This window comes from Stomoxys calcitrans, chromosome 3, assembly GCF_963082655.1.
Source record: "Stomoxys calcitrans chromosome 3, idStoCalc2.1, whole genome shotgun sequence".
Lineage (NCBI taxonomy): Eukaryota > Metazoa > Arthropoda > Insecta > Diptera > Muscidae > Stomoxys > Stomoxys calcitrans.
The window spans coordinates 141,196,360-141,216,440 of NC_081554.1; the positions used below are offsets into that span (position 1 = coordinate 141,196,360).

General features: G+C 32.7%; 1 protein-coding gene across 1 annotated transcript in view; it reads left to right on the forward strand.

Annotated features, from left to right (window-relative positions):
• Positions 1-20,081, forward strand: part of LOC106091347 (centaurin-gamma-1A) — a 107,470-nt gene that overhangs the window by 56,114 nt on the left and 31,275 nt on the right. Inside the window, exon 2 of the mRNA XM_013257839.2 lies at positions 16,406-16,638. Coding sequence (XP_013113293.1) covers positions 16,406-16,638 — 233 coding nt within the window. The remainder of the gene's footprint in view (positions 1-16,405; positions 16,639-20,081) is intronic.

Consider the following 20,081-nt stretch of genomic DNA (forward strand, 5'->3'; position numbering starts at 1 on the left):
AGCGCAAACTTTACTAAATTCTTAGATACGACAAAAAGCTAAATTTTTATTAAATTTATAATTGCAATTATTCATATTAAATTTGTCTTCTTCAAAACAGCTGAGCGATTGAGAGACAGGCGAAACAAAATGTGCTGTGTACTTTAGATGTGTCCGCCAATCCCAAATTGGATGCTTCGAATAATTTTACCTTTCAGTTTCAATGTTCGTTAGTTCTTATATTATTTGTGAAAAGTTATAGACAAACTAAAACTATATAAAAACAATTTCGTAACTGTTTTGAAGTTCTTGACCTCGTAGCGAGCATATAATTCTTAAGCGCCATAGAAAGTTCAATATTTCCCAAATTTAGTTCATTTCAACTATTGCTGAGACTCAACATTTTTTGCATGCAACCAGTCTCTGGGAAAGCAATAATTATCCTTCTGGTAGATAAAACCGAACGCAGTAGGAAGGCCCAAGTCATCTGTGCCAAAGAAATCTGATGAAAAATACTATCAGTGCCTTATTCATAAATTAACATTGGCAGACAGACATGGCTATTACGAATAGGGAAATGTTTCTGAGTCGATTGAAATTCTCAACAATGGGGTATCTCTTCTCCTTTTTGGTGCAACAAAGAAATTCACCAAGTTGTAACACCCTGCACCACTGTAGAGGTTAGCAGTTGACTTTGTTGTCCTAGCTGATTTCATAGTTATTGATTTCTGCCTGTTTGCGCTTTCTTTTTTTTTATCTTAAAATCTTATTGAGATTCCATAGGAGGATGTTGTTTGGCTTTAGGCCATTGTTTTATGCTAGAAGCATTTGACTGGTTTCCCGTACCGCGGTTTCATTTTCGATCAAGAAAAATCATCAGCGGGAGATGTCAAATGGATCATGGTGCTTTACAACCATTCCAACTAGAGTAAGTTGTAAGCACACATCTGAAGTTGAACAGGGCTTTTTAAGACGACTCGATTTATAAGCGTAATAGAAAACAAATCAAACCTTAGTTCCCTTATTCAAATCCAACTAATCCAACGATGCCAATAGCAACAAATCAGCATACCGTTACTTGCCTGAAAATTGGTTTTTTATTATGATATTTCAAAAATGTTATTTATTATACCCGCCACCAAACACTGGGATATATTCATTTTGTCATTCCATTTTCAACACATCGAAATATCGATTTCCGACCCAATAAAGTATATATATATTTGATCCTCGTTATATTCTAAGACGATCTAGTCATGTCCCGTATGTCCGTCCGTCTATTGAAATCACGTTTCAGTTTTTAAAAAAATGTTTAAAAAGGTAATGAGCTGAAACTTTGCATAGATACTTTTTTGTCCATAGGCAGGTTATGTTCGAAGATGGGCTATATTTAACTTTATATTGATATTGCCCCCGTAGAGACTGATCTTCAAATCTAATGCCAATAAAAGACGCATTTAATGCCCGATGTTGCTGAACGAATTATCTTAAGACACCTGACTTCCGTAGCGAGTATGGTTCAAATCGGGTTATATTTTGATATAGCTACAATATATTGTGATATCCCGATTTAAGATTTTGAGTCCATAAAATGCGCATTTATTGTCCGATTTCGCTGAAATCTGGCACAATGAGTTGTTTTAGGACCCTCGACGTCCGTACTGACTTTATTTCGGTATAACTGTAATATATTCTGATCTCCCGATTTAAGGTTTTGGACTCATAAAATGCGCATTCATTACCCGATGTCGCTAAAATCAGGCACAGTAACTTGTGTCCGTTCATAAATGGTGCATTTTGCACTGCATTTTTACGAAAATTGGTGAATATGGCTGCAGTGGTGGGTATTCAAAGTTCGGCCAGGTCTAACTTAATGCATTTTTATTTGTTTTCCATTATTTTTGTTTAATTACCTTTAAATTTTTTTATACATACTCTTATTTGCTCTGTTTATCTATATAATTTTTTCTCACAATTGCTGTTTGAAACTCTTTCATCATCATCCCTTAAATTTTAAAATTGTTTAATTTTTCCCTTTCCTTTACCATAATTGCTCATACCGTCTTCCCACACATACTTAAAACAACACGCACTTTTCGAAAACACATTACTTTCTGTTTCATTAATACTGACATTTATTAACTCATCAAGCGAATTAAAAATGTTCTCTTTTGTCTAACCATATGAACATATGTAATTTTTTTGTCACTAATATGGGCATAATTAGACAAAACTAATGAGCGTTTGACATTTCCGGTACAAAAAAAAGAAAAACTGAACAAAAAAATTTATACAAAGATCATAAACTTTGGAATACATAGGCAATTTAAAATTATGGCGTACGCACAAAAAAAAATTTGGATCGATTGATTTTTGGTTGATTTCCAAGGTCAAAAACTGTTTTTCCAATATAATTTTAATATACTTTTGAGCCATCCCAAACATTAAAATTTTTGAATATTGTTAATATAACAAGATGTATTTAAATGCTACTAAATTTGCTCATGAACATTCCATTAAGGAACAGGCGATATTTCACTCATATCAATGAGTGCAGTTCGACTAAAGTTAAAGCTCAATGGTTTATGCCGAGTCCGAATGGCGTGCCGCACAGCGACACCACTTCGTAGAAAAGTTTTAACATGGCAGTATGGCTCACAAATGTAGCCATTAAGGAACAGGCGATATTTCACTCATGTCAATGAGTGCAGTTCGACTAAAGTTAAAGCTCAATGGTTTATGCCGAGTCCGAATGGCGTGCCGCACAGCGACACCACTTGGTAGAAAAGTTTTGACATGGCAGTATACCTCACAAATGTAGCCAGCTGAAAAATTTACTGATATTCACGCCGGGACTTGAACCCAGGCATTTGCGTCATAGACGGACATGCGCAATCCTCTGCACCACGGTGGCCTGCACGTATTTCTCCTCTGCAATCCTCTGCACCATGGTGGCCTGCACGTATTTCAATATCGTAATATTACACCTAAATTCAAAACTTTCTTATCAAAACTATGATATGATATGAGATTGATATGAGATCTCAAAATTATCTACACCATTTTCAAGTGTAATGCAAAAATACCAATTGAAACTCAAAAATTCCATTTGTAATTCAGAAATTCCATTTTAAATTCAGATATTTTATTAGAAATTTAGAAATTCCATTTGATATTCAGATTCCATTTGAAATGCAGAATATTTTAATATTTAATTAATATTTTAATTTAAAGTTGGATCAGGAAGTTGAAGACATTCTGAAATGGATCGAAGCAGAGCATTACTTTAAAATCAATTGAAGAGAAAATGGCTCATTTAAATAAAATTGTAGCTGTTTTTAGCATATACAATAGAATTCACGTGAAAGTGATCAGCCTCAAGTGGGTCCATCACCATCCAGAGTCTGATAAATAAACAAAAAAGGCCTTAATTTGTGCAAAAACTAACGAATTTATTCGTGAGGGGAAGCAAGTTGTCTATATGGACATAACAAATTTCAACCTGTTTTGCCCATTAAATTACCAACGTCAAGAGGACCAAATACTTACCTTATTGGAGCAATAGGGATGTGTGGCGCCATAAAAATCGATAGAAGGTAAAGAAGTGGGTGAAGTCGGTTTTCACAAAGTGGGTGGACATGGGGAAACAGTTGTCAGAACTTTTTTCAAATGTCATATTCTGAATTTCAAACCGGGTTTCTGAATTTCAAATAAAATATCTGAATTTCAATTGAAATATTCCGAATTTTAAATGGAATATCTGAATTTCAATTGAAATATTCTGAATTTCAAATGGAATATCCGAATTACAAATGTCATATTCTGATTTTTAAATGGAGTTTCGGAATTTTAAATAAAATATCTGATTTTCCAATGAAATTTCTAAATTATACATGAAATTTCTGAATTTCAATTGATATTTTCTGAATAACACTTGAATATGGTATAGAATTAAATGTAACAAATGCATTCATTTTACACCACTTTATTATTAAATACACAATTCATTGGACTATACATAAACACGTCGTAAGTACCTAAATTTAAATCCTGAATAAGAGTATTGGTTATATTCTAACTAATGCTAGCAACCTTTGCTGTTGTTTCAGCCATATAAGACTTGCTTACTGCTTTGTTTAATTTCTAACAAAAATATTTTTCTTGTTGTCCCTTGTCCTAATTATTCTCAAACACACGCAGCTACCATCATAATCTTTACTATTATGACGCTGATAAACCGCATAAAGAATATTCATACTTATAAAATATCGCATAATCTAGCAAACACCAAAGCACCTTGATCATTAAACTTATTTAGTTTGAGTGTTTCCAAGGAAAAATATATTGTTACTATGTCTTCAAGCCACACACAAAAATGGACATTTGCCCTTATGATATTAAAGCTGATGGAATTTAATCACAAACCTAAATCATAAAACCTTCCTCCTTCAAATGACATAAGTCTTCTTTGTTAAGCTGTCTTCATCTCTACTGTACTCAGCATGCATATTAACTCTTGCTTATGTTTCCTTACCTGTAACGGGATATTGTCCTGTCTGTTTTTAGTTTTACGGCCTATTTCTAATCAACCTGAAAACCCTAAATCATCAATCAACACCTTGTTCCTGCTGCCACCACATGATTACGTCTGAATGATCCACATGCCTGGCATAAGAAATATACAATGTTCCTATGTCAAACCTCTCATCCTTTTGCCAGACATTCTTTTCCTATTGTATGAAACACCATAAAATGTTTGTTTTTACCATTTGAGGTTTACCTGTTAACCACATGACATACAATCTCACTCACATTGCTCCTGGTTTTATTTTTGGGCACCATAAAATTGCGCGGTTATCATGTATTTTTGTGCGTGTAGTGGTTTTCGAGGCACGTCACCATCCGGAGTCAGACCTTGTTATAGGCAGACCTTGTAGGCATGGTATGGATGTGGCTTTTTCGGATAGCTATGTACGTCCATCAGTCCCTCCGACGTTTTATCCGTTCCAGTGTATAAATTTTAGCTAATGGTTTCGATGGCTGCTTGAGAATAAATTGAGTGTCGAAGATTAGGTCTACCAATCTTGTGTGAGGAGGGAGCTCAACTAAATCATGAAAATAAACATGGCGTTAGATATGCATAAATTTTATGTCTGAACATATTTTCGGTCAGGAGATTAACTTTGTGTGTTTCCTCATAATTTTAATGGCCATATAATATCTGTGATGAAATCTTCATAGGTCGTGCTATGCTTTGTCATCGCATGGAAAGACAGCAGGTGTCTGAGTGATTGTTGCATTTTGCGTGCTTTAATCTAAAAGCACCTGTTTGATTATTTTAAAATGTTAAATGGCTTTAGAGCATTTTATAGGGCTTCACTTACAGCTGTTTTTCATTGCTTCTTTTGTAGTTTGGACATACAAATCTTTAACCTTTGAATGAGGGTTTGCCAAGAAGCAAAGTATTAAAGTATTAAGGCTTAAACACAGAAGAATGCCAAAGAATTGCAAAACAGGAAAATTTGGCCAAACAATAATATCCCACAATAATATTAATATTAAGAATTTTTTGATGTATTTTCGATTTTAAAGTGTTTTTTTGAATTTTTAATGATATAAAAAATTCAAAGTTCTTTTTGTTGAGAAAAGGCCAGAGGCCTTTATGTTTCCATTTTGGAATATTGCACCAGGACACTATGTTATGTACATGATTTAACGTATAAAAATCTCTTGATTTTTTTGTTTGGCTTTTTATGATCTTTTACCCTTTTCATCTGTTTAATCACCTTTCACCTTTCTCAGTTGTACTTATGCAAACCAATTTATCTGTCTTAAGCAATTTTACACTTTATTCGTGAAAAAATGTATGTATGTCGCATTGTCTCTTGACGTTTCAGCTGTCAAAATAAGACACATTTGATGTGTTGGTCTCATCTCGCCTCATTGGCGTAGCTAGATATTTTTCCTGTGGGGGCTTCGTCCCAACCAAAAAAATTAAACTATTTTTTTTTTGCTTTCTTATATGTATGAAATAATTTGTATACTTATATTCTAAAAATTAAATCATTGGGCTCGGTTTTTAGCAAACAAAAAGGTTCCGTTTCTCTTGTCCTTAAATTTTGTGTAACTCTTTGGCAAAAATCGCCAAACCGATCACATAAGTCGGTTCTAAACGATCGTCTAATTGGTGTGTGAATTCAAATTTAGATATCCAGGCTAACTAGTATACACGGCATAGACTTCTTCATCATCATCTGCATAACAAATTGTTGACCCCAGGACCCGCCTAACTACGCCAATGTCCTGCCTTCGTGTTAAGATCTACGCATCTAATAAGCACAAATTGAAAGACACATTACGACCTAAGAACATTTTTGCTAAAGCTGCCATTAATCATTAAATCAAACACAATTTTGCCTTGAATTTTATCCAAAATAGAAAATGTAAAATGTGTCAACTAATTTATCATTGGAAATGTAATAGCTAAAATACTAACAACAGACGGACAAAAACAAATGTAAAATTCAAATGCCAAACGCAAATTGACAAGACAACAACAATGAGAAGCTAAAGATAATGGGTAAGGTTAAGTTAAAAGACAAAAATTTTACAAATGAATTAGTTGTCTAAGTTTTGAAGGACATTAAAATGAGGTTAAGGGCGGGAAATTTATTTCTGAACTTTCTTGAACTTGGGGGAAAACAAAAAAATTCTATACCAAAAATTGTTTTTAAGTGATTGTTGAAGCAAAAAAAAAATATTTGCTACTTATAATCCTACCAAAATTTTCCAAAGATGTAGAAACAAATTAGCTTTGGGGGAACTGAATGTACTCCAAAACTGCATCAAATGTTGTGATTTTAACATAGGAGTTTCGCCAAAAAATGCAACATTTTTCTACATCCTTTTCAATGAATTTTATTCGCTTTTTATTGTTGTGTTGATTTAATATTCCTAATTTTTTCAATTGGTTTGCAAAATGATATTAAAATAAGATTTCTGGAACTAGTACGAAAAAACTATAACTATATATAACCCCGATGACCCAAATATTGAAAATTATTCTTTCTTAAAAATCATCTGATTTCAATGAATTTTCAAACGAATCGATGGAATCGATCCACAGTTTTGTTTTTATTATCCAAGACGAAAATAATTCTTCCCAGTAAAAAGTAAGAAAACAAATGTCATATTTGTATAATTACCATTCATAGATACAGTGAGAAGATAAACAGCTAAAGAAAATAAATAGAGAAGGCAAGAGAACATAAACAGAGAGCAAGAAAATAAATTAGAAAGACATAATTTTTTAATGTTTTGTTCACGCTTACAAATGAACCGATGGTAAACGTGGGAGTAAGTAGTAAGTTCCTAAGACATGGCCGTATACAAGTAAATCGAAGCGATGCCTAAAAATAAGTAGTTGCTTACCAACGTTGGCTTACCAACCAGGCTATTAGTACTAACTAAAACCAAGCATATTCACTTTTGCCAGATTGTTAATATTTGCAAATGACTTTTAATTTCCCTTTAAAAACATTTTCCCATAAAAAAGTCTCTTTTATTAACTTTTTTTTTATTTAATTATAAAAATAGCTTTAAAAAACATGCAGTAATTATTAAAAAAAAGTTTTTTGCTAAAAAGTATAAAAGTATTTTGGGGTGTTCATATTAGAGAGAGCACTGTTATAAAGTTTTTATTGGTCTCAATCTGATTAGAAACATGTTGAAAGACTGAAGCACTGTCGCGCAAATGCACACACACACACAATTACACATATTTGTGTACTCGAGCAAGAACATAAGCAACATAAGCCCATGGGCTTGGAAATATATTACGCACACAAGCACATGTGCCCAACACTGGACTAAAGTTTTAGAAGACCTGCTGTATCTATTCAAAGAGGATTGAAATAACAGAGACATTTTTGTGCTCTTAAAATTTTACAGCAAATGCCATGCTTGTAGATGTGGGTAATTACTTTATTTTTCTTCAAAGCAAGCAGCTCTGCCGAAGAAATAAAATTTACAGAAAAAAGAAACAAATAATAAAAGAAAGAAAGATACACATATTAGAAGGTTACGACTGACGAAACCCTATACACGTGCATAACGCCATGGTCTCCTTCACGGGAAAGGTAATAATGGATATTTAGAAAATGCAAACGACGCAAACAGCATGCCATTGATAGCAGAATTCAGCTTGCGGCATGTTCTTAGATAATTCTCATTTATCTATATTCACAATCACAACCAACCAGTCTATGTGCAAAGTTCAAATTCTTTATCTATATATAATTTATCTATGACATATTCCCTACACTGCACCACTATAGGATGGATGGTATACTAATCCTGTCATTTCGTTTGTAACACCACGAAGTAACGATCTGCGATCCCATAAGGTTTGTATATTCTTGGTTGACATTTTAAGTCGATCTAGCCATGGCCGACAGTCCGCCCAGGTTTGGACCAAAATTTCAGCCAAATCGGATAAGAATTGAGCTCTCTAGAGGCTCAATAAGTATAATCGAGAGATTGGTTTTTATGGGAGCTAAATTAAAAAAAATTTTCGATATGGCCCATTTACTATTCCAACCGCCCTTCAAGAGCAAGTATTTGTGCAAAATTTCAAATGCCTAGCATTACACAGAGTGACAGATGGACGGACGGACATGTCTAAATTGACTTAAAATGTCATGGCGATCAAGAATATATTTACATTGTGGGGTCTTATATCTATATTTCCATGTGTTACAAATGTAATGACGAAGTTAGTATACAACCATCCTATGGTGGAGGGTATAAACATGTGATTTTAACGCATTATCCTTTTAAATGATTTACAATAATTGAGCTTGAGAAGCTTTCGACGCTTTAATGTAACCATAGAGCAGTTAAAGGGCTACTCATAAGACCTTATAAACTCATCTTTATGCCTGTAACTAATTTGAAAATGTTTAAATAATCTGCAATTGTTCTCTTTAAACACAGCATTCTTTAAGCTGAATCACCATAAGCCTATATCATACAGGCTGCAAAACTATAACCATAGCAAATTACTATATAATGGTGTAGTAGCTATAATAACAATTGAATAAAAAGAACAAGAAAAACAGAACTTGTTCTAGAACTAGAACAACATAGAGAGGAACAAGGAGCACATAATAAAAGCCATGCAAAAAACAACCTAAGAAGGCTAATAAAGGCAATATCAATTTCATGTTGAATCCATTGAGCCTTGTCATAAAAATACGAACAACTCACTCCTCTTTTCACATCAGGCGTAGCGCTCTAAAAGGCACGTTAGATACCAACAATAGGCAATTTGGGGGTTGCAAACCAAACCTTTTTCTCCTGCCAACCGACTACTGACCACCATGGAAGGCAACAAATTTGTTTATGGTCGCCAAGGCGAAACGCAGGCAATGAAATGGACACGTGAAAATTACTGTATTATGAAATAGTAAATGAAGAAGCCTTAACATTGGTTTGGGAAAAAGGGGAGTTTTATTTTGAGAAGGCTGACGATGGTTTCTTGCTTTGATATTTAACAACGGTAAAAAAAACAATGTTTTTGTTTTATTTCTTTAAGAAGTGATATGGGCCATTCCTTTGTTTCGGGGTAGACTGTAAAGCAACAGGTTTTTCAAGTTGTATTTTCACAGTTTCTTGTATCTTAGATTTCAATTAAAAATTAATAAATTAAAAATGCGAGACAAGACAACAGCTTATAATGACAATCAACAAGTAAAACAATTAAATAAAAAAAATATATAAATGTTTATAAAACGTAAACAAAGTTAGATTATGGTATTTTTTTGGTATACTACACTCATAGAAATAAGTTTGCCAAAAATAGCAAACACTGTCTGCTGAATATTAATAGTTAATTTTGCTGCTATTGTATTACAGCAGTACTTCTAAAATTTCAGAGCAGCAGGCTTACTGCTGAAAAGTATGTTGTTTGCTGAAAATTACTGCTGCTTAAATATAAAGGGGATGTTAGAAAAAAAAAATAATATTCAAATGTAAATGTGTGCCTCAGTGGATGTTAATAATCACCACTGAATGCATATCTTACATAATCTTTTTCCTTCAAGTTTAGATTCAAAAGGCCATGCCCGTCATGTAGACATTAGTAGAGCAATAAAAAAATGCGAGCGAGCTCAGCCACATTTCGAAATGTAAACCAATGGATGGATGAGGTAGCTTCTTTGCACGAATATTCCACAAATTACAATAATCTTTTCCAACAAAATTTCTAAAAAATGCTTAAAGTAATCAAATCAAGCAGGCATACATGAAAAATAGCATAACATTTTTTTCAGTAGATTTTTGTAACTAAAACAGCGGATTTTGTTTGCTGATTAAACTGAACGAAATGTTTGCTAATACAGCGGTCCTATGTTTGCCGAAATAGCAGTAATCTCTGTTTTCCCATGTAGCGCTATCGGCTGATACCTTAGCTCATTTAAAAGTTGAATATGTAGATTTGAAACCCTAATATGTTCTTGATGGTGACATATTTAGATATACTATCAAATGTATATACCGATCTAGAGCTTAAATGCCTTAACATTTGTCCAATTCTTTTAATTATAAAGAGCGTGATTATTTATACCCATTATGTTAAGTAAATTGCTTTGTCCCGTGTGTACAAACTTAATCTAACCTGGTGTTAATAGCAATTCTATATAATCATAATTTCTCATAGTGTTCATTCTATCAAATCCATGTTGACTTATTGGCATATAATCATCATATTGGGTTGCCCAAAAAGTAATTGCGGATTTTTTAAAAGAAAGTAAATGCATTTTTAATAAAACTTAGAATGAACTTTAATCAAATATACTTTTTTACACTTTTTTTCTAAAACAAGCTAAAAGTAACAGCTGATAACTGACAGAAGAAAGAATGCAATTACAGAGTCACTAGCCGTGAAAAAGTTTGTCAACGCCGACTATATGGAAAATTTCATCCTAAAAGTATTATACGCGGCTTTTGTTATTGTTGTTAAAAATTTTACTCAAATTGCCCACAAGGGTCTGATCATATGTAGTTGTCTCCTATTTTCTATCAAATCCAAATCTTTTTCCGTTTTGTAGCTCTCTAATTTTCCCAGCGTTATTTTTAGTATTCAAAATAATAGAGCTTATTTTTGTTTCAATTTAATGAACATTTTTATATTAATAATCAAGTCACGTAAAGTACTAGTAACAGTCAAAAAACACAGAAATATTCTACTACAATTTCTAATAAAAATCTGTAAATTCATCATTTATTTTCTTTAAATCCCCAAAAAAGGTGAAAAGGTGTTATATTTGGTTAAAGTTCAAAAAATTTACATGTGTCACTAACCCAATGCGTTTAAATTCTATCACTTTAATGTTGATCGATAATGATCTCATTTTCATGGTTCATATAGCAACTATCGTCCACACGACCAAGAGAAATAAAAGACATGTTAAGATCGAAGAGTTATTCCGCTTAATTCCATTTAATTATGTATGCAAACAATGTTTATTTAGGTTTTTTTCTCAATCCTTATCTTATCTCAAACTAGGTTCGCCTATATATCTAATTACTTACTTTACTATCAATCGTCTTTCTATTTCAGATGGGGATGTTTGAAGAATTTTTTATGTTGTTAAGAAGGTTATGCACCCCTTTTTAAAGTTCCTTTCTTTTTAGCTTCCTTCCTTTAGCCATGGCAAAGGCAGCATGACTGATAATGGCTTGCTGTCATGGCCTTACACAATGGATTTGTTGGTTAAACTTTGTCACATTGGTCAAATGTAAATAAGAGAAAATTTCCAGTTTCCTTTGATGGGAACTAGTTTTTCTAACAGCGGGGTTTCCTTAGCCGAAGAAGGAAAACACATGTAATCATTAGTTTGTTCTTGTAGCGCTACAACTATGCTCGGTTTGAAAAGGGTCAAGTAGCGGCTTTTTTTTGTTGTTCTACTGAGAAAAATCAAAAAACAAATTTATTTATGTCTTGAGCATTAAAGAAGGTGAAAAATCATGTAAAAGTTCAAGCGTCATGTGGGTATTATGTAAAGAAAAAAACTTATGTTGCATGCTGTTCAGAGTTACTTTCCCAAAAGGGTAAAACGTCTCTTAGGTTACGTTATAAAAAGGGTTTCGACTCTTTGGCCAGTAATTTGTCTTTTTTTTTGCAATCTAACATTCAAAGTTATTGACATAACAGCTGTCAAATTACCAAGTTCAATAATGATGTTAAGTTGTCATTAATCTTCACACCTTCGGAGCTCAGAAAGAATAACATAATTTTGACTGATACCAAAACGAACAATACCTTTTTGACCGACGATTTTTGACCGACGATGTTGTTGTAAAAACAACAACAACATAAATATACAAAAACGAAGAAGCTTCTTTATTTATAATTAAAAATACAAAAGTTGTGCATCATATTAACACTTGAGCTGAAAATTCCAAGGCTTAACACACTAAAGTTTTCCTCATTTAAGATTGACTAGCAAACGAGTAAAAATTAATAAAGTTCAGTCTGACCATAAAAGGATATCATGTGAAAGATAGATACAAATTTCCATAAATCGGATAAGAATATTTTCTCCCAAACACAGATATGGCCCAATTTACAACCCTACCCCCCTTATACACAAAAAAAGCATTCAAACAAATTAAGATTTTTACCTTCTTTACTTTTATAAAGTTACGGAATTATTCATAAAACTTATTTAGATTATAAATAGTTTTATTTGACATATTTCCTTTATAGAACTGTCAAATAAACCTATTTAAAGCTTCAAAAAGTTTTGTGAATAAGGCCGTTAACATTTAAAGTTCCTTCTATTTGTAAGGAATTCTTGTATCTCAATTTCCTCAATTTTAAATCAATTTCCTTACTTTCAACGGTTTTTGACCTTCATTATAAAATATTTGTTTTTAATACTATGACGCAATGTAAAGGATATATTAAACTACCATTATGATACAAATTCCTTCATTTCAATTTTAATATCTTATACCGAAGGAATTGGTTCCTTTAAAAATTGGAAATACAATACGTCTAGTAAATTGTTTTTGGGGCAAAGGCAACATGGATTTTCCGAAAAAAAATATTGGCAGTCATTTGTAAAGTAAAATGGAATTCGGTCAGTGAGCAAAGTTCCTTTCAAAAATTAGCCTATCGAGAAATCGGGCAGATCGATCTACCTATTTTCTGTCTGAAAGTACATTGGATAGTTATACATATTTTTCCCTTGTCCGTGGTTAATTTGGGCACTTAGTTCCATTTTCGAGTCTAGCCTCCATATAAAGCTATTTCTCCATAGCTAGTTTGTTCTCATAAAAATTTAGACTGACTGTTTCATGCGTTTTATTTATTATTTCCTTTGATATGACTAAGGAAAGACCATGTGTTCACCAGCCTGCCAAATTCGGAGTTAACACAATGTATTTTTGCATTATTTAAATCACAAGGTTTTATCCTTCTCTCTTGAATTTCTGCACGAAAGAAAAAACAAACTTTGTTTAAGCGTAGACCTTTAAGCTTTGCACAAAGCCAACAACATATGGACGCAAAATGTGGAACAAACAAAAATCTGTTAAAAACTCATTAAAAATTCTGCTCAGAGGAATGTTTTGTCGAGTTTCGATATTCCTTTTTTATTCATTTGATGTTTAAAAGTAGTTCATCACAAAGTTTTGTGTGACATGAAGACTTTTGTAGGAATTTTGTTTTGTTACATTAGCTGGGGTATTGTTTTCCAACAATCATAGTGATGGACAGACAAACTGGCAGACACGAATGTCAATCAAAAGTGAAAACAGAGAACAGCTTTATATTGATAATCTCAGATCTCAAGAATGAGAGGACGAATTGTTTTTCACAATTACCATTTGTATGGCCCAAAAATAAACAACAACAATTGTTAATTGTTTTCGGAGAGAAATAATCGCCAAGTTATGTGTATAATGACTAAATAGTAGGCAATAACCGGTTAATGTTTGGTTTTTAACCTTCGCCCATGATCTTGTTTGTTGGCTTCCTTTTTTCGTGGACTGCTTTTTTGTTATTTACCTTAGGCATATAAAAGTAAAATTGTTTGTGCTGTGAGTCGTTGTCACAGCTAATTACATATGCAATTCCCCTTAAAGGAATTATTTTTCAATGAAGAAAAAAAAAGGACTCATGAACATGCTCATGGTGCCATCCCATCTTGGTTGATTTTGGCAACCAGTTGGTAAGTTTTAATTTTTCGCAAATCGCCGTACCGTATATGGTATGCCCAATGTAACATTTATAGTTCCGTGACAATTGCTGTAACCTTCATTGATTCTCAGGAGTTTTGTTCTTGTTGTTGCTTATCATCCGTTTATGGCCTTTTTTAGAAGCTGCAGTTACGTCAGTTTTTTTTTTTTTTTTTGCGGTACCACAAAAAATTTTTTTAACGGCGGAATGGCCCCCCAGTTCAGTGCCCATTTTTTTCTTGCTGTTTTGTCTCTTTCAAGTGTCATGGTTTTGAAGCTCCATGGGCACACAACAACTAACATTCATATGTAAGCTTTTTATTTGCCTGCAAGTCCGTCCAGCTGTTTGCCCGTCTATCTGTCGGTAATTCTGTTGTTATGCTAGTATTGTCGTAACACGTAACTTATGCTGGCAATATGCCTTTTTGACAGTTGACAGTTTATAGTGCATGACATATGACAGCAAGCAACATAAGGAGAAGATATACTGCACCGAATGGCTAGTTTTACTTTTATTATTATTTTCCGCAAACAAGCAGATAATGATGTACGTTTAATGGTAAAATAGTAGAATTATTTTTAATTGGCCAATAAAATAAAATAAAATTTAATTATCAATTTTAAAATCGTTTTTAAAAAAACAAAAACTTCCTAAAGCCTTTTAAGAATAAGTCTATTGAATATTTTGATAAAAATTAAGAACTAATAGACTAAAATATGAAAATATTGGAAAGGTTCTAAACGAAATAGTTAATAAAAACAGTTTATGCAAAAGATGAAAAAATCTCAGTCGCTTGAATAACGGAGGCTATAATTAGACTTATAAGTTTAAGCCAGTAATCGGCTTGTTGTGCGCTCTAAAAACTATTTATAGTAACCTCTAAAAAGAAAATTTTAAGTTAGGAGTTCCGTGCTACTCACAAAATCCTTAATTGTTTTCAATACAATTAAAACCAATTAAGTTTTTAGAGCGCACAACAAGCCGATTACTGGCTTAGGTGTATGTCCATAGTGGCATGGGGCGGATTAATATCTGCACCCTCTTTTCAACCTAACCTAACGGATTTATCGAAATAAATTATGTATCTTTGTTTAGTAGAATCGGAAGCTTTGTATACTTTAATCATTTAATGGTAGCTCATATATTATATTGTAGTTTTTTTGCGTTTTTTTAAATTTTATTCTTATCCAAATTTAAGCCATGGAAGAGCATTTCAACAATTATTTACCAGCACACAAAAACAACATTATAATCATTAAAATTACCTTTTTCGATCATCACCTCACTGAACAGTCTCTTTATATTTGTTTATTTTTTGGAAATTGAAAACAAATAATTAAAATGTGGTTTAAGCTCGTCATTGCCGTTGTCTAAGCGTTCGAAGCCATCAATACAACTTCCAACAGATGAAAAAAAGTTTGATATTAATCGGTTTATATCCTTACTCTCCCATATAAACCGATCTCTCGTTTATACTTCGATAATCTATAAAGGAATCAGTCTATAACCTGATATAGCACCAATAACATAACAATTCTTATATATTTAGTAGATACTAATCTTATAGTAAATACAAGAATAGTAATATATATAGAATTGACTACTATGGCCATCATCAATTCTTATTCATTATCCTATATTTGCCTAAAAAGATATACAGGGCAAAGAACTTAACAAATGCGATCTATGGTGCAAGTATACCTTGATTTAGCCCGCTTTTACTTGTTTATAATAATTTAACATACACAATCGAAATAAATGGAATTTAAAATTATTTTCAATGGTATTTATTGTAATTCAGAAGGGGTATAAAATTTACGTTGACGGTAATGGTGTTAAAATAATCTCAGTTTGGTAACAAAGCCAATAACAATTTGGTATTGCAAGCAATACCTGTTTGATATATATCTACTATCAAACGGTACTCACCGTTATATATTTTATTCCATACCGGGGATGTTTCGCTACCGTTTAGTATCAAAATAAGCACTTTTGGTTTACATTTTCCTATCAATGTAGTTGAAAATTTGGCTCTTGTCTAAATTTGGTTTGCTTTTATAAGTAAAAATGTATGTTTTGTAACCATAGTCATTAATTGAATATCAGTCATTGAAGAATTCTCTGTATTATAGTAATACATATTTTTCTAACTTCAACGCATTTTTTTCTTTATTTTTACAGATTCCTTTGTAAATAGTCAAGAATGGACGATATCACGTTCGGTGCCCGACTTACGTTTGGGCATTGTGGGCTCCTTAAATTCAGGCAAATCGGCTTTGGTGCATCGTTACCTAACCGGTTCCTATATGCAAGAAGAGTCACCTGAGGGTGGTCGTTTCAAGAAGGAGGTATTCATTGATGGCCAAAGTTATTTGTTATTAATACGTGATGAAGGTGGAGCACCAGAAATGCAGGTTAGTAGAAAACAAAGATAAATGCATTCTGCTTTACTTCTATCTCTGTTAAAATATTAAACATCTATTCAACAAAAAAAAACTTATAAATCACATTGTTATAGTTTATCGTTATCATAACCATTTTTTATTTATAATACAACAGTTTTGTGCCAGCAAAATTATCTCTGGGAACGATGCCAAGTTTTTTTTATTGTATTTGCTATGATTTGACGTCATTTCCCTTCTATTGCATTCTATATTCCATATTTCGCCAGAGAGTCACTTAACCTTGTTAAAGTCTTAGTGCAGTTATTGTAAAACTATTGTAGTAATACAAAAATGCAAAACATGATGTTATAGCCGTTCTGCTATCAACATAATCTCCCCCTTTCATTAGTATTCTCAGATTTGTCTATATGCATGTTCAGCAACGAAATTTAATTATTTTTAATAATGGTTACAGTATTTCTTTCCTAGGGGACTAAACGCAAATGCCTCAGCTAAAGTTACCTCAAACCCCTTCCATTATGTTATGCTATTATCTTAATTCCTAAAAGTATGCTAAATTTAGACGTTGTATATACACAAATCCTGTGATAACACAAACAGTTTGTGTTCTTTTTTCTCTTATGGCCTCCCATTCGGTAAGTGACCTTTTATTTTGGCCTTAGATAAGAGTGTAGGTGAAAAAAGAACCCCTCACCACCTTACAAAGTGTGCAAAAGCCAAAGACTATTGGCGGTATTTATGAGTTGCACAATAATGTTTTCCACAATATAAGCTTAACTAACAACACGGTTGGTTAGGCGCTCATTGGCACACAATTGGATTGAATAACATTGATGTTTGTTGTTTAAAAAATAATTAAGGGCGTTGCTATGTAATTTTCTTTATTTTTTATACAAAAGCAGAAAAACGTATTATTTAATTATAAGTTTTTAAAGAAATACTTAAAGCATTATTATATCCTATTGTAGTTACTAAAAAAATCTTGAGAGAAATTAATTGTAAATCAAAACAATTACAAATGAAATATATATTAGAAAATATTTATATACCTTATGTAAATTCTTTTGAGTACCCTGTATACAATATGTTAGTTTTGCTTAGGAAAACATTTAACTATCGCCACATTTTGTATATATAAAGTATATATAGTCTTGATCGTCATGAAATTTTAAGTCGAACTAGCCATGTCCGTCCATCTGTCGAAAGCACACTAACTTTCGAAGGAATAAAGCTAGCCGCTTGAAAATTTGCACAAATGCTTCTTATTAGTCGGTTGGGATTGTAAATGGGCTATATCGGTCCACGTTTTGATATAGCTGCCATATAAACCGATCTGGGATCTTGATTTGTTGAGCCGCTGGAGGGCACAATTCTTATCCGATTTGGCTGAAATTGTGAACGAAGTGTTTTGTTATGACTTCCAACAACTGTGTTAAGAATAGTTCAAATCGGTCCATAACCTCCTATAGCTGCCATATAAACAGATCTGGGGTCTTGAATTCTTGAGCCACTAGAGGACGCAATTATTATCCGATTTGGCTGAAATTTTGCATGAGGGGTTTTGTTACGACTTTCAACAACTGTGCTAAGAATAGTTCAAATCGGTCCATTACCTGATATAGCTGCCATATAAACCGATCTGGGGTCTTGACTTCTTGAGCCTCTGCAGGGAGCAATTCGTATCCGATTTGGCTGAAATATTGTATGTCGTGTTTTGTTATGACTTCCAACCATAACTTGATATTGTTCCAATAACTTAGCAATTCTTTTCACTTATCCTTTGTTTGCCTAAAAAGAGATACCGTGGCAAGAGCTCGACAAATGCGATCCATGGTCGAGGGTATATAAGTTTCGGCCCGGCCGAACTTAGCACGCTTTTGCTTGTTTATTCTAATGGTAAGCAGCTACTTAGTTCATGTTTAAGCAAGACAAATTAAGCACATCATATTTACAGGATGTTATTTTATAATAAAGCAATAAACAAATTTAGCTGACTATATTTACAGGATTTTTTTTTTGTTATGGACCAGGTTCACAAAAGTTTTTAAGTCCTTCGAATTTGAGCCTTTCTATTTTAATTTTATTTTAATGGAGACCTGCTTATGCTCTAAGGAAAGCATCATAATAATTTACCACAGCGTACTTATGGGATTTTCTTTGAGTTATGGACGTAGCAGTTGTATGCATATTTAATAAGTTCCAATCTTTTCGCGTAACCATTATCTCTTTTATTGCTTCTATTCCTTTGTCCTTTCCAGCTTTCACCCCCCTTCTGGTACTTTCTAACAAAAAAGTCCTCCATTATCATTTACTTCTCTTTTTCACTTAGACAACGAAATACAATTTTTTTTCTGCTCTACATTTTGTTTTATTCTACAATTAAGTGAAAATATCAACCAACATTAACATATATTGCTATGGCTTGCTACTCAAAGCTAACTTCTTATTTATGATAATTTTAAAAACAATAATAATTTGTCTGTCACTTATATTCGGCGTTAAAGGCTTTCTACGATATTTACGAGGTGCAACAAATTTGTTTGCATTTAATTTTATTGCTATGCGTCATGTATGTAAGTGAACGCGTGCGGATTTTTTTTTTTATCAGGTTTGCATGAAATTTTTCTTGGGACAGAAATGCCAACAATTTATAGTTTTATGTTAATGTGCCATTAATTAGCATTTAATTCGATACCCTCACATGTGATACAGCGCATTTATAAAAAAAAGGGCATTGCATACTTATCGAACACAATTCAAAATGGTATGCTATTGAATTTTCTCCTCGATAGATTTATGATTTTTTTTTACCAATTTGATATGCATTTCTTTATCAGGTTCAAAGAGAATTTAATAGTGACAGTGTGAACGATCGGTGGATTTGTGTTTTTATGCAAAGATCTGCAAAAATATCAGTGTGGAAAACTAAAGGGATGAGTTTTGTTTAGTTCGTTCGGCATAGGGGCTCGTCTACTTATGGAGGATTTAGATTTCCAATGTTATGTTTATTTTCATTCGACTTTTAAGACATTCAGGCTGAAAACCACAAATAGAATCTGATAACGCTCTCTGATTATCCACACATTTATTTATAACATTACATAACCTGTTCGTCGTTTAACGCTTGCCCGCTCCGAGCGAGGGATGCAGCTCATCTCTCAAAGAAATGATAGCCTAACATCAAAAAGACAAATCTTAGTATTTAGAACTTGTCTCTGAAACATTCTTCCATCTACAACTCAACGCGTAAGCAATATTAACGATTTCAAGAAAGAGCTTTTTAATATGTTTGAATAAATTTTAAATTAGTTTATACAATTTTATTTAAATTGTATGATTAGTTAGATGTAACATATAAGACGTCTTGTTGTGTGTGGTAATACCATAAAAATATCAATAAATATAATGCAAATATGAAAACTGCCAATTTTTTGTACCCAATTTTATTTGCA